The sequence below is a fragment of the Neoarius graeffei genome, chromosome 1 (assembly GCF_027579695.1).
Source record: "Neoarius graeffei isolate fNeoGra1 chromosome 1, fNeoGra1.pri, whole genome shotgun sequence".
In the NCBI taxonomy this organism is placed as follows: Eukaryota; Metazoa; Chordata; class Actinopteri; order Siluriformes; family Ariidae; genus Neoarius; species Neoarius graeffei.
The window spans coordinates 28,676,074-28,691,745 of record NC_083569.1 but is presented as its reverse complement, the minus strand read 5'-3'; the positions used below and the strand labels follow the sequence as shown (position 1 = coordinate 28,691,745).

At 43.2% G+C, this 15,672-nt stretch overlaps 1 protein-coding gene, 2 non-coding genes and 1 pseudogene across 3 annotated transcripts; all 4 read right to left on the bottom strand.

Annotated features, from left to right (window-relative positions):
• Positions 1-589: 589 nt before the first annotated feature.
• On the bottom strand, positions 590-1,776 carry LOC132884566 (uncharacterized). Its single transcript, XM_060918424.1, has 4 exons — positions 1,668-1,776; positions 1,058-1,301; positions 801-957; positions 590-700 (listed from the first exon to the last, which is right to left on the bottom strand). Exons 1-4 carry the CDS (start codon positions 1,774-1,776, stop codon positions 590-592), a joined length of 621 nt encoding a protein of 206 aa, XP_060774407.1.
• Positions 1,777-13,261: 11,485 nt separating this feature from the next.
• trnar-ccu (transfer RNA arginine (anticodon CCU)) lies at positions 13,262-13,334 on the bottom strand. Its single transcript has one exon. It is a non-coding gene; the product is annotated as a tRNA-Arg (tRNA).
• Positions 13,335-14,959: 1,625 nt separating this feature from the next.
• Positions 14,960-15,152, bottom strand: LOC132897834 (U2 spliceosomal RNA). Its single transcript, XR_009656391.1, has one exon. It is a non-coding gene; the product is annotated as a U2 spliceosomal RNA (small nuclear RNA).
• Positions 15,153-15,321: 169 nt separating this feature from the next.
• On the bottom strand, positions 15,322-15,428 carry LOC132896584 (U5 spliceosomal RNA; annotated as a pseudogene).
• Positions 15,429-15,672: the final 244 nt, after the last annotated feature.

The window sequence follows — 15,672 nt, the reverse complement described above, 5'->3', positions numbered from 1 at the left end:
TTTACCGGTTTCTAGTGATGGGAATTTCGGCTCTTTTTCAGGAGCCGGCTCTTTTGGCTCTTCTTACTATAAGGAGCCGGCTCTTTCGGCTCCCAAACGGCTCCTGAGATTTTATTTTTGATTTAATTGCTGCAATTAACTAATTAATTAATTACATTATTTATATTTTATCAATAGGATGTTTTCCATTTTATTTTTTAGTTTTTGTAGCCATTGTAAAGCTTTGTAAAGTATAGCAGTGTAACAATGTTCTAGCTATAGAAATAAAACTTACCAATTAATAAATTATTTTCTCACAAACATAATGCAAAACTGTGTTATATTACCAATATAAAATACACAGCTGATTTTCCCCTCCTCAGGTGCCTCACAGACTCCTCTCCCCTGTGCCCCACAGCTTTAAGCATTACACCAATTTTCGTATTTTCGCAGCTGTGAATGACATCAACCAAAAAAAGTAGGCGTACACCATGCTACTTTTTTTCCTTTGAATGGTAATAGACAACACAAAGACGTAATTGGACAGCAACTTTTTTTGTGAAAGTCTCTCTCTCTGATCCGGCCAAGGCGTTTCTTGTTTTGGTCTTGTTCAAGCCCAGCATGGAAAAAAAACCCTCTCAGCATCTGCATTGGAGTGGGGGAGAATTAAAACTAATTTGGCAATTGCAGACAGCCTGGGAAATCTGCTCATTCCAGTCACCTTTGGGGGAAAAAAAAACAAGGAAGCCTAATTACACCCCTACATATTTTACACTTATTAAATTGGTCATGTCAGTGTGTGTGCGCTGGCTTTTTATTACCCTATTCTTAAGTGAACTCATGCATTCCCAGAAAGCCTCAAGGTCAAATTCTGTTTGGTGTTCGGGCATTGGGACCTCCATTAACTGGTAGTCCTGAAACTCCTCTGCAAGTTGGTCTTGGTCTTGGGGTTCATGATATGGAAGCAGTTTGGTGAATCTAAAGAATACAATGTGTACTTAACCAGGAGAAACAAAGGGCTAGTTTTTCAGCAAATGTGATCAAACTTTGCAATAGATTTGAAATGTTAAACCCTTACTGATCCACAAAGTATGCAGCATCATTGACTTCACAGTCTGCCCTCTGCTGCACATCCACAAACCTGGCGTGTTTCAGGAGACTCTCTTTAAGGGGCAGTTTTGCCATGGCATATTCAACTGCACCTGTCAAAAATGCCAAGACAGCCTGGTGGAATCTTTCCACCTGCTGTGGAGTGACATCTCCAGCGTATAGGAGCCGGTTGAGGGTTGCCCTGGTTGTAAAACCCACATTCAGTTTTTGTCCTATTAGAGTTATGAATAGAATAGAATAGGGTAGAATAGAATAGAATAGAATAGAATAGAATAGAATAGAATAGAAAGCCTTTATTGACATTATACAGAGTATAAAAACATTTAAAGCTGCTCCATAAAGTGCACACATAAATATACTGTTCAATAAAACTATTAACTACTGTACATAGACTGCAAACATACAGTAAACATCAGACACTTAAACACCTCCCACAGTTTTAATAGAATCTTCACAGATAAAGTATCTCTACTTTCACATTGGTGACATCCTCACTGTCAAAACTGAATAAGTCATTTGTGGTCAGTAAACAGAGAGTTTATGTATTTGCATATAGGGAGAAACTTGGGGAGCATTACCAGACAGTTGGTTGGATGGATCTGTGGAATTGATGTCCTCCACCGCTCTGCTCTGCAGTGCCTGAACTTGCAGGAATCTTCCACACAACTTGCGAATGAACTTGGTCATCTACAAAGTTGCAATCCATTACATTACATTGAAGAGACGGTTTTATCCCAAGCGAGTACACAAGCATAACAAGGCTAGTGAAGATGAGTAGGGTTAGTAGTTATGAAGGAAAAATTCACTGAAGATGTTAGTGACAGCAGATGAAAAACCAATGGCATAAACAGAGCTGAACCCTCGTATATTTTACCTCTTCATAGAGAAGGAAGACAGATTATTTCTCTCTCTGAAGGAGGAGATTAAGGGAGGAGAAGGCTGGCAACGTTGCCTGATAGAAAAGCAGGTAGACTTCTGTTATTGGGTTGAAGAATGCATGCGCAAGCCGTGTGAAGTGTGGTTGTTTCTCATCTGAAAAGGAAAGAAAACACAATTATACATAGTATTCATTCACATGGAAATCTCTTAAAGAACCTCAAATTCATGTTAGTAAAATATGCAACTTACTTGCTGACTTGAAATAGCTGGAGAGTGGCTTGTATTGCTGCAGAATCTGATTCAAGCAGCGTTCCAGGCTCAGCCAATGGATGGAGATATGTGAAAGTATCTCCATATACTCTGACTCGTGCAAGTCACAGAATTCTGCAATGTGAATATTACATTTCAGTCTAATGAAAGTTTTTGCATTGCATTCACACACTATAGTACTGCTGAAAATCACAAACCTGTTAGGTAACCTTTACAGTTCGTACTGCCTCTGAACCAGTGCCCAACATCTACTGCCAGATCTTCGGGGTCAAATCCAGTCACCTACAAATTAGATTATGTTACAATTTGGTCACAAATTCATTACACCACAGCACAACAAGCTATCTAAAGGTTACTGAAAGAATACAAACTTACTTCCAAAAAACCCTGCCCAGCATGTTTTGCTGTGTTATGCAGAATATGGCATGGGCACCCATGGATGTACACACTGGGATTCTTTGCCAGTATCCTAGAGGCAATTGAGTTTCTTGCCCCCCTATTAACTGGGGAATTGTCAATAGGCAAAGCAACACAGTTACTCCAAGGTATGTTGTGTTTTTCGAGGACATCATTGATCTTCTGGAAAATGGCTTCGGCAGTGCCACAGCGTTGCCCGCTTGTTGTGCACATGTCCAGAAATCGGTGAACAACCTTGCCGTCAAACACCCTGACAGTGAGGGGGTTCATTTTCTCACGTCCTGCAAGGTAAAGGTTTAAGCATCACATTAGAAACATTACACACATAGCCTAAACCACTGACATGTAAAAAATGTGTACTGGAAAATGAGGATGTCTTAATTGGTTGTCAATACAACACCTGTATCATTTGAGCCATCTGTTATGAGAGAGAGTCTTCATTTTGGTGACCAGCTCCTCTCTGAAATGCGGTGCCACAGCTTCATTTATTATGCAAGTTGTTTTTGTGCTGGCACACTTATATTGCTGTGCTGTGGGGGAGTCACTAAAGCAATTCCTTAACAAAGGACTAAAATGTTCTGCCGTGGCAAATGGCATATTGTGCTGCACCATGGCCACAGCCACTTTCACCTCAGCTCTCCTTGTCTTAAACAGAAAAGAATGATAACCATGTTATCAGCAGAAAGGACATTCAAGACAAATTTATTTGTAGAGGTAATTTATGGTAAACACAGACACAACTCAATCAGCTACTGGGTAATTGTTCATAATTATTTAAAATATATGGTAATATTTTTTTTTATATTCGGAAATGATGAAAAACAAGATTTCATGCAAGAATCTGAGCTTCATGTAGTCCTTTTGACCAGGACAATACCTTGGATTCTTATGCAGTCATGCCACCAACAGTCACTGGGGGATAAAACTGTCCAATCCTATTTGTGGACTGAAGTGCCTGCTCTTTAGACTGGTGTGCTTTACTCTTAATGTGTCGCTGCACATCTGCGACACCTTGATGGCCACAGGAATTTTCCTGCCTACATACTGAGCACCAGTAGTAGGAGTTGGTGGTGCCTACAGTTACAAATAGCCATTTTGCAGTCCATTCACTTTTGAATGTGGATCGGCAGGTGGCAGCTCCAGTTAAGGCCTTTTTTTCACCACTACCCTGACCTCTGCACTGTCTTCCTCGATCACCCTGCCTTCTTCCGTCACCCTGTCCTCTTCTGGCACACCACCTTCTGCATTCACCTCCATTCTTTCTTCGTCTTCCACTGTCTCTTTGTCCACCTCCCCTGTCTCCTCTTCTATCACTTCCTGCACATTCACTATCTCACCTGATGTCACAGTCTCCCTCTCAGTCTCTGGCACATCAACTGACCTCCCTGCCTTTGTTTTCTGAGCCTTGGCTTCCCAGAAGGAAAGGAGGCTCTTCTGTTTCTTCCCTGACATGCTAAAATAAATGACACAAACGATAAAAAAAAGAAAAACACCTCTCTGTTCATGACAGCTCCTAGGTGACTTAACCAAAGTTATTCATTCTATAATCCCCAGAAAAACGGTCTTTGACTAAACGAACATTTAAATCGTCGTCAGCACAGTATGCTATTTTAGCTGGTTTACATCTAGCTTGCTAGTTAGACAGTTATCTACGATAGCTTGAAATGGACAGGTTTTCGATACTGAACAAGGTGTAGACCAGAAATATTGGTCTATAGAGTAAAACTACAAAGTAACTAAGTAAATATTGATATAAATTAAGTTATTACCTGATGGTCCTGAGTCCCAACAGTTCTCCAGGTCTTTCAGTTCTCCCGTTCGCTCCAGGTCGCTCTCTAGTTCACTCACAATTTTGCAGGTGCAGCGCGCGCTTGTAGCTGAAACTCACGTCTCCTTGACAACAGAACAATCTATTTTCTGATTAGCTGATGCTGCTCCGAGCACAGGGGCGGGTTCAAGACACATGAAACGTTTCAACACAGTTGCAGAACGGTGCACATTTCGGCCAATCAATAAGGAACAATTCTGTGGCCCCATGCATGAACCTGATAACTCACATATTTTTATCTGTATTTTTCTTAGCTGTTTAAAATTTTCACCAGTGCAATTTTCAGACTAACTGGAGACATGTTAATGAAACCCTTACAAACCTCAACTCTATGTCTGGTTGACTGATATCAAATTTACGCATTATTATATTCAGATTCAATTTTCTCATTTTTAAAAATATGTGGGTTATCAGGTTCATGCATGGGGCCACAGAATTAGAAAAACGTAGCAAACCATTACAGCGGTTGAACTCGTCCCAGGAGCGCTGTGACGTTTGTAGATAGCTTGATGGAATTTCTGTGTGATTATTGGAGAAGCTCAGAGTGAGAAATGCCATGTGTGGCGTGTGAACTCGTTGAAATGAGTGTGTCTCACTCTCAATGCGTGAGGCTTGAGAGCCCTAGCACTACATCATAACCACCCATTTCATAATTCTTCAATTTTATTTGATAATTCCATGCACTCCCAATTCAGGCTGACTTGGATTCGCCCAATGACTCCATCTCTGCATAGTGTTTCCACCTGTCCCGGTTTTTCCTGATTGTCCCAGATTTTCATGGTCTGTCCCAGAAAAAAAAAATAAAAATCCGGGACACTGAATGTCCCGGTTTTTTGTACATGATGGGCAAAATGTGCATTTCAGTTTAATCAATACTAAATTGAAGCGTGCCTATGTCCATAAACTTATGCACAGCCTTTTTGGCTCTAGAAAAATGACGTAGCATAGTCATGTGTGGTGGCTCATTCGGAATGGTGAGGTGGAGAGTGTGTTGGGACAAGGACAACGAAAGGATCCAGTGACTAAAATCAGAGAAGTTTTAACGTGAAAATGGGTGGAGAGACCGAAGACGAGGGTGCTACAGGAGGTGATGACCGTGATGGGCCAGTAAAGAAAAAATGTAAAAGGTCGACATGCTTTAACAATGAGTGGTTAAAACAGGAGAAATATGCTATGTGGCTAAGACCATGTCCAGGCGATCCATTTTATGCTAGCTGCTCCCTGTGCCCTCCAAACAATTTCCATGTTCTTTTACCTGACCCTTCTGATAGAGAGAGGATAACGAGGAAGAATTTCGCTACCAGGTATGTACAAAAGTTTAAGACCGCAAAGGGTTAGAGATTATTTCAGTCAAAGATCATTTGAGTAAAATCTCCAACGGAGTGGAGATTCTGGTAAACTTAAATCTAAAACTAAACATGGGGGGAAAAAAGGCTAAGGCTTGGGACACCTTGCACAATCTCCAGATGGCTAATGCTAATTGCCTTTGCTGCTACGGTATACGGTACATGTTCGCCTTATGTGGTAACCTCGTATGATTTATTGTACACAGCTAATTACATTTCATACATGCATACGCTGTCTTTTGTTGGCAACGGTCGGGCAGAATAGCAGCGTGAATCCCTTAGTATAAGCTCTAGGTTTTGCCTTTGGTCTGCATGTTAGCAAGTTAGGGACCCATCTGCATGACACCTGACTTCAATCCGCTAGTTCCCCCCCACACACACACACATGGACATCACTCCGCTCAGAGACGGACTCTGCGCTCGGGTTTGCAGATGGTGCTCCACTGGTCAGTTTTATAGTAGGCCTATATATAGTGAGTGTTGTGTTCGTGCCTTATTACAAGTAATTGTTCTTAAGCTAAATGGTAAATTCCTAGACTAATTTTTGTGCTTACATCAGCTACAGCATGCTAAGCGGAGATTTAGCAATCAGCATTGGGCGGTGTAATGTTATATCTGGTGCATTTCTTTCCTCGGTTTGGCGAAATCCAATTGGAATGTTAATATCTTCGAATGTCCCATGATGACAAACCAGAGCCATTCTGTGATTACCTACAATAAATCAAACATGTTAATATCACGTCGAGAGCAAATGAAGCCAGTTCATGGCGAAACTTCTTCAGTGTCCTTGACCACGTTTTGGTCATTTTCGGTCTGAACATACAATTGATTGTTTTGAGTAACTGTACGTATACACCAGAAATGATCAAAGTGACCAAGTAGCTGAGGTTGTTGAAGTTTCGCCATGAATTCGCTCTGGACATGATATTGACATGTTTGATTTAGCTAATCACAGAACGGCTCTGGCTTGTCAGCCTGGGACATTCGAAGATATGAACATTCCAATTGGTTTTCACTGAACTGTGTCATAGTTCATTACATAATATTAACTGACTTTTAACTTCTGAAACTCGCTCTGGTCGCCCATTTCGCTTCGCCCCCGGCGAATTCGCTTTGGTCGCTGAGTTCGCCGGCCCTCCATAGAGAAATAATAACTTCCGTTGCTTTGGTTGTTTCTGGTGTACAGTAATGCGGCTATACTCCGACTTACAGACATGCTGTATGTGTCAAGTGTTAATTGGATACTTTCCCCAAACAATAATTCTGCCTGGTTAAAAATCCGATAGGGTGACTTTGCATTATTCTCCGCCCAATGTATGGCTTGCATGTTTTGAAAAAGATGGTAAATTAGTGTCTAAAATGAGTTGTCAAAAATAAACTGCTTTTCTCACAACAGGAATATGGATGTCATGGAAAAATTAGACAGTGTGGCCATCAACATCTTAAAAGGTAAGAATGATAATGCTTGAATGTAAATTAAGTTAATGTGGTGTAGCTTTACTCATCTGTGTACCTGCTAATTTCATTTAAAATTAATGTTCATTACAATTATAGCTCTGTATGTTAAAACATGAGTTGTGTTTACCCACGTTTTTTGCAATAAAATGCCTAGATTCTTGATGAGCTGCGACGAATAGTTGCGAAGGACAACATGCACTACGTGAAAGAGCTGAGGGAGCGTTGGGCAGACTTCAGAACCAAACTCACCTTTTATGGTGTCTACAAGAAGGCACTGAAGCCCCCACTGGGACTTCCTGCTGGTAAGGGTTTGGAATCCTTCTGAAATGGCCAATTTCATGATAATGGCTTGTCACTGTTTATTGTTGAGTAATTGTGAGTAATTCAAATTACTTCCCCCCCCATAGATGAGCAAGCCATCTAATCATCTCACTGCCAGCTATGTTCCCTTCCGGTTACCCCGCACCAAAGAAGATGGCATCTCTATCAGAGGCACTCATTCATGTTCTACCGGTAAATAAAATTTATTCCATAACCTTCTGCAACTTTTTATTTGTTATTTCTATTTGCAGGTTTGAGTTAATCCAGTATGTGTCTGGAGGAGGTTGGATTTAAGTAATACTGTGTGTTAATGTTCAGCCCACAGAGGACCCAGGCGTATACCTAAGAAGACGGCCACTCGCCACACCGTTTGTCCTAGTGGGAGAGGGAGACTGCTTTTTCTGCGCTGGAAATGCTCCTGTCGCATCATTCCCTAGGACTGGTCTTGGGGAATCCGTCCTATACATCATGGCGTACTACTACGCTTTTCATATGACGTACCCGAAATGTGTGGCATCTGTTCTTTCGATCCTTCAGACTGAGGTCTTGGGTGATAAGATTCATGAGAAAGACCAAACCACGGCCTTTAAATGTGCCAAAGCTGACTGGTAGGCCTTTCTTAGCTAGTGCATGTGAGTGAGGTGTGCGTGCCTGAGACATTCATTGTGTGAAACAGAACAAAGTTTTATTTTTGTGTTCATTGAAGGCCCTCTTCTAATTCCTTGCAGCCCCATAGCCTGCTATGCCTCTCATGCCAACTTGTGTTTTGCAGCATTTTGTTGATATAATAAAAATAAAAATGCAGATCTGAAGTTCTTGTCCAGTCTATTTTTCCCCTACATTCATCACACCTAAACAGGAAATTTATTCTAGATAAGAAAATAAGTATTCTAGCTAAGAAAAACAAACTTCTTTTGAGCCCTTAAATAAGCTGGAATCAAGCACATTTGCCTTGTTTTTAAGCCTATTAAATTCTAATTTTGAGCAATATTTGCTCAGATGAAATTGGTTTCTAAGCAATAACTAGACAGGGACACTCTAATGAGTGCAAACCCCGCCTTTTCCCTATTAAAATACATTGGGCGAAAATTTCGAAGTTCTGCCATGACCTTGACCTTTGACCTCCAATATTTAATGGTTACCTTCCTGGGTGATTGGCAACACATGTACAAAATTTGGTCCAAATCGATCAATTGGTTCTTGAGATATCTTGCAGACACAGACAGACAGACACACACACACAGACTGACGCAGGTGAAAATAATAACCCCTCCGACTACTGTCGGCGGGGTTAATTACTGAAAATCAGAAGAAATGGCTTAGAATAAGAGAGAAAATCTTAACAAGTAAAATAAAAACTAGCTTTTTATGCTTAATTTAAGATTTTTGGTATGCTTACTACTTGCATATTTTTTTCTTGTTTTAAGAAATCTTACCAAGTCCCATTATCTTGCTGCACTGGCAGATTATTTTGCTTAAAATAAGTGATTTTCCCCCTAAAACACTATATATTTTTCTTATTTTTTAGAGGGCATTTTTTGCAGTGCTGGGCCTCAAATACAGAAGCAATGGCACTTAGGCATGTGTCCCCAGGGTAGGCCTGCCGCGTTGGTGGTATAGTGGCTGGCATAGCTGCCTTCCAAGCAGTTGACTCGGGTTCGATTCCGGGCCAACACACACCCTTTCATGCTTTGTTGCTCTGATGAAAGGCAGATAGTGTGGCGAGGCACTTGGGAGGAAACAGCAGGAACGGATTGGGAGGTGACTGAGGGCTGCTCCTTCTTCTTTCCGCTCGCATTGCATGTAGTCAAATAGCATCAGTTTGCACAAACCTGGGCGTGTTTGAAGGACACGGGCACCTGCGTGTTTGTCTTTCGTTGGCGACAAGCTACTTTGCCTGTTTTCCACAAACGGAGAACTGCACAGTCACGGCTTTAGAGTTAATAAGCAAATGTGTCTGAATGTTGGCTGGCAAATACTCATTGATACATGATGAAGCATTCCAGAGTCAGTGCCACTTTGCAGCGTTCTGATGCCGTGTGCAGCCCTGTTGACCTGACCTCACTCCATAAACGAGCAACCAAGTGGTATTTGAGAACACCACCTCCTTGTGACCAATTGCAATGTCCATGCTTCCACAGTCAACAGAAATGTAGATTTAATGCTCGATTTTGTTTTTAAAGCAGCCGTCACGGACCTTGACGGAAAACCAGAGAGGCAGGGAAACCGTTCAAATGAGGTTTTGTCCCGATGGTCGTCTGCACGTAGGAGAACATGACAACCACTAATCCACAGAAAGCAATCCGGTCGCATTCAGGGTCTGTCTTTCTGGCTGTTTCAAGAGTACCTGATTTTAGCAAGGCGATAACTGGACGTTAACGAAAGCAGAGCTCAAAAGGCAAAGCATGGCTCTGCCAGGTTTCTCAGGAGTGTCTATTCGCTTGTCAGGTGAAAGGGGAAACCACTGCACAGCAGAAAACACACAAAGCTTTTTCAGCGTCTCGGTCTGGGATTGTTCCAAAAGGCATGGACGGAGCAGAGATGGCAGCTCAACATTTGTTTGCTGCCAAGTTCAAGAAAACCAGCACCGTTTCAGCCTGGTTTCGAATCGCGGACCGCTCTCGTGTTAAGCAAACGTGGTAACTAATACAATACGGAAACCACGCGTGTGTTAGCTCTTGCCTGGGCCTCAAGAAGAACGCGGGTCACACTTAAACAATTGTCACGAGAATAGGGGCATGGCCTTGGCATCGTAGAGATGAGCTGGTGGTCGAGTGTGACGAGGTTCAGCATCGAAAAGCGCTGCAACAACATCATGGTAAGAAATCGAATGCCTTGTTTGGACGGGCCAAGGAGGTGACTGAGGACTGTTCCTTTCGCTTTCCACAAGCAACGTACCGTAAGTAGTTGTTTGCAGGTTTGAATGACATCAGTTTGCCCCTGCGCATGGTCGACCCATGAAGCCATGAACAACACAGGCTCCTGTGTGTTTTCCTTTCGTTGGCAACAAGCGACAGGTGTATGTTTGTCCACAAACAGAGAACTGGAGAGTCACTGTGTAAGATTTGTTCAGCAAATGTGTCCATACCTTGGCTGGTGAAAAGCAAACACTTGCTTCTGTAGTTGGCATGGTCAGAGCAGAGATCACAGCTCAGCAGTCGCTCAAAAAATGAATAAATAAATAAACCAACCCACCGCTGTTTCTGCCCAGTTTCAAACCAGGGACCGTTCACATGTGAGACGAATTTGATAACCACTACATTACCGAAACCTCAGCTCTTGGGCTGATCAGCTGTTGCCTGGGCCTCAAATACAGAAGCAATGACACTTAGGCATGTGTCCCCAGGGTAGGCCTGCAGCGTTGGTGGTATAGTGGCTGGCATAGCTGCCTTCCCGCCAGGCGAGGGGCATAATGGACTGTAAGAAGGGGGGAAGAAAAGAAAAAAGAAAAATAAGAAAATGGGGGAAAGAAGGGGGAAAAGAAGAGAAAAAAATAGTGTCAAGTGTCTTGTCCCCTTTCTCCACCCCTGACCCAATGTTGGTGTACAGTTGCACTCCTGGTGGATCCTGGATGCAGGCAAGGTGTTTCTGCTGTATCTCCCACACTCGAGGCATGCTCTTGTGATTGATGAGGTGCAGTCCAGTGCTGTCCACCAGCTGCCACATGGAGTCAAGCAGACTTTTGATGAGTGCACGGGTCTCTTCTACCCCTCGGGTTCTCCTGCGGCAGTGCCTCGCTAGCTCACTTGTGCTGATGGTTGCCAACACCTGAGCATCTGTTGGCTCATAGCCAGAATGTTTCTTCTTCAGCTCTGCCTGCTTGGCCTCCTTCAGATGACAGATATCCTGCTTGTCCCACTCAAAAATTGTGCTTGACAATTTAGAACAGAACGTACCATACAGTGCATGGTGTTCTGTGGTGAGACCGTCAACGAACCACCTCATGAAGTGGAACACATCCAAATGCACAGTGGAGGTCCACGGCCGAAACCATCCTTGGCATGCACTTCCTCAAACCACTGGGCCAGGGGCAGGGGATGGAAGGCTGGTGGCGGCGCACAAACATCCTGGGGCTGGCTGAGGCAGGATTTCTTGTGTAGCTGACAATCTGTTAAATAATCAGAACATCTCCTTGCCCACTCCTCGCCTGCAATAGCTGTCTTCTGGAAAACATTGGAGTAAAAAGACCACCAGCTAGCAGAGGATGGCTTCGATCCATCGGCCTCTGGGCCCAGCACGCTCCCGCTGCGCCACTCTGCTGACCTCACACACCAGATGGGACTCAAACCCACCCTCCCTGGCTTAGGAGACCAGTGTCTTATCCATTAGGCTACTGGGGCTCTGCCATAACAGGACGAAAAAGGGCAGCCACTCAAAAATAGCTAGGCTCGTTCCTCGGCCGTCTCTCATCTCCGCGACAGAAACTTCTTTTGTGTTTGCTCAGTTTTAAATAATTTGCTGGGTCTGCACCAAAGTCAAACGCTTGCAACGTCCAGCTTTAATGTCAGCACGTCCTAATTCCAGTCACAAATTGCTCACAAGGCATTTTACCCCGGCTTAAGTAAGTAGACTTTTCTTTGGAAGCATGTACACTGCCAGTCATAGCCAAGCAATTTTACACTGGAAAGCACAGCTTTGTACTGAATTTACATAGGCTGCATAATGTTGCGGTGGTTAGCAGTGTCAACTCACACCGAGCAGGGTCTGGGCTTGAGCCTAGTGGGTGACTGGCAGCCTTTATGCCTGGAGCATGCATGCTCTCTTCGTGCCTGTGAGGATTGGCACCGGGTGCTCCGGGTTCCTGCCCCAGTCCCTAGACCTAGAGAAGGTCAAGCGAAAACTCTGAATAGCCCAGAGGTGCTAATGTGTCTGGGTTACCCCTGAGATAGCTCATGGGTACAGAAAATGAACGACTGTATGTGTACAATTCAGGGCACTTGATTAATTACGTTTTATGTCTTGTGCTTAAGAAGAACATGTGGAAAAAAGTTAGAAAACCATGAAATCACTCTGATTTTTCCTGATTCATTGACAAGGATCTTTGCTGCCCAAAGAGCTCTGATCTGTGAGTCGTACACATGGGTAACATACTGTGACAACAATTGGTAGATGCGGTGGGCCTTATTTCACTCCCATAATGCCTATGTGCCTGTCTGCGTGATACAAAGCACTGACCAATGGCAAACTAGTGACAGAGCACTGAAAATCAGGCCTCCTGATGGACAATTTTCGAGGCCAGCCACCAAATTTCTAGTAAGACAGATAGATGACGTTTATTGCCTCTGCTGGGAATTTTGGGAAGAAAAGTGGCTAGAAAGAGCAGCGGACTGTGTCGGCATCTGGGCTCTGGGCCCAGCGCGCTTCCGGTGCGCCACTCTGCACACCCCACACGGGTCTCGAACCCACAATCACTGGGTCATGGAAAACATTGGAGTAAAATTTGGCAGACTCGACAGAAGATGGTTTCGATCCATCAACCTCCAGGCCCGGCATGCTCCCGCTGCTGACCTCTCACTTTCTGTGGGTCTGGAGCCTGCAATAGCTGTCTTCTGGAAAACGTTGGAGTAAAAAGACCACCAGCTAGCAGAGGATGGCTTCAATCCATCAGCCTCTGGGCCCAGCACACTCCTGCTGTGCCACTCTGCTGACCTCACACCCCAGATGGGACTTGAACCCATAGTCCCTGGCTTAGGAGGCCAGTGCCTTATCCATTAGGCCACTGGGGCTCTGCCACAACAGGATGAAAAAGGGCAGCCACTCAAAAATAGCTAGGTTCGTTCCTTGGCTGTCTCTCATCTCCGCGACAGAAACTTCTTTTGTGTTTGCTCAGTTTGAAATAATTTGCTGGGTCTGCACCAAAGTCAAACGCTTGCAACATAATGACATTTCAGTATTATGGGTAGACCATAATATTGGTCTCACGGTAAAATAGCTCGTGCTATTTTACCGTTAGACCATTCACTATACACTATGTGTATAGTGATTGGTCTAACGGTAAAATAGCATGAGCACTCGAGAACTTTTTTGATACGTTGGAAGGTTATAATTATACTTGGCAACAGAATGTATCTGAATTCTGATTGGTTGTTGTTACGAACAATAGTGACGCGTGCTGTGCACTGCATCACTAATAATAACTAGAGACAACAGTTCCCCTGGGGGAAACTGTGAGAGTGATGCAGCGCGCTTAGCCAGGTTTTGTGAAGGCACGCCAAAGGGTGGGCGAACGGTTCAAAAGCTACAAGCAGAAAGTGTATATTATTGCCCTTCTGTTGTGTCCTTGAGCCCAGAGTGGAGGGGGGAGGGAGGGACAGGGTTCTGCTGAAGCGCACATAGTGTTCTGGTCGAGGGAAATTGTGTAAAATGTGTTTCTTCAATTCAGAACATGCTTAAAAAAGTTTTCAAAAGAGAGGCGGAGGAACCAAACATTTCTGATCAAGATGGCGGAGGCTGTTTTGCTGATTCCATGAAAATGTTTGATTTAATTAAAAGGTGTCTGGGCCGCGAACAATGTCCACATCACCATCGGGTTGTTGTTGTTGTTGTTTACATGTGTCATGTTACAGGAACTTGGTCAGGGCTCTGCAGGTCTTAACTGAAGCACTTCAAATTCAGGGTTAGCGGGCTGCTAAAGTTTGCAGGCACTTCACAAACAAGACTCGGTGCAATATTAGCCAACATTAGCACAATCTGATATGATTTAATAATGTCTTTGTGACGTTAATGAACTCCAGTTTTTGTCGGATTGTTATTTACATGCCACACAAACTTAGAAAACAGTCATATTCCCATGTTGTCATTTTTACACACTGAATCCAAACTGTTGTTAACTGATTCATTTTACAAGCTAATCTAACGCTACATTCCTCAAGGACAGTTTGCTTGCGAGCAGCCGCTCACTGCACTGCAACCGCACTTGCTAATTGACATGGGCTTGCTGTTTTCGTGACCACGCCCCCAGAGTGAATATTCATGAGCGAATTGGGCGTGGTGTTTCGCCCAATGGAAACCTACAGTAACCCTTTGTGTCCCGCGCATGGGGCGGGATTTTTTTCTTCAATCAGAAATATTAGTAGGGACACGCCCATACCACCCACACCCAATTCTACACCTGTGTTGTTGAACATGGAGAAAACCAGAAAATAAGGAAAAAGTTAGGGCAGGTAAAATAAATATTTTTTTCTTTCTTTTCTAAAATAAGGTAACCATTCCTAAATCCACTATAATACCACATGAGCATATAGAATAAAAGAACCAAATTCCTATTTTAACTCACTACTCTAAAAAACCCATTCATCAATTTCATTTAAAAAGAGTGTGTTAAATAAAGAAAAAAATACTTTTTTTTGAACAAAGGTACCATTCCTGGAGGTACTATAACATCATGTTGATGGCTGTAGCCAAAAGAACAAGCCCCTATTCCAACCAACCATTCTAAAAAAAAAATCGCTTGATATAATATCCTTATTTAGAGAACATATCAGATATTAAATTGATAAGAACACCTACTACACTTGATCTTAACAAAAAGGCTGAGAAGTGATAATTTACTGCAGTCAATAGCTTTAAATATACCACTTCCAAATATTAAAATCCAGAAAGGTAAACACAGGTAGACTCCGCCACCAACAGCTGGATCCTTTTGAAGAGAGACATCGGCTTGTGGGGTGTGTGAGAGAGGCGAGTGCTTCAACGCAAAAAGATCAGTAGTTCTAACATTTGTTGACCAAAAATGTTCAGCTCCGTCAGAGCAAAGCCTCCACAGAAATCTTTAGTAAAAGGCAAAAGATTTATGCGTCAATGAAGAGAAACCTGATCTACACTTAACACTGGATTAGGTTAGTGACACTGGATTGGAGGTGCAGAAAGCTGGTAGAGGGTAAGGTGGCCTGGGCCAATCTCTTACACTTTTACAGCTTTGCTAGCGATTGCACACAGGCAGAGAAATGTCTGACCAACGAACTTTTTTGAAAGATAGATAGATAAGCAAGCGGGGGGGGGGGGGGGGTTGAATTTTGAAAAGGAACAGTTGAGTGCTGTGTGATCTGTCCAATATCACAGACG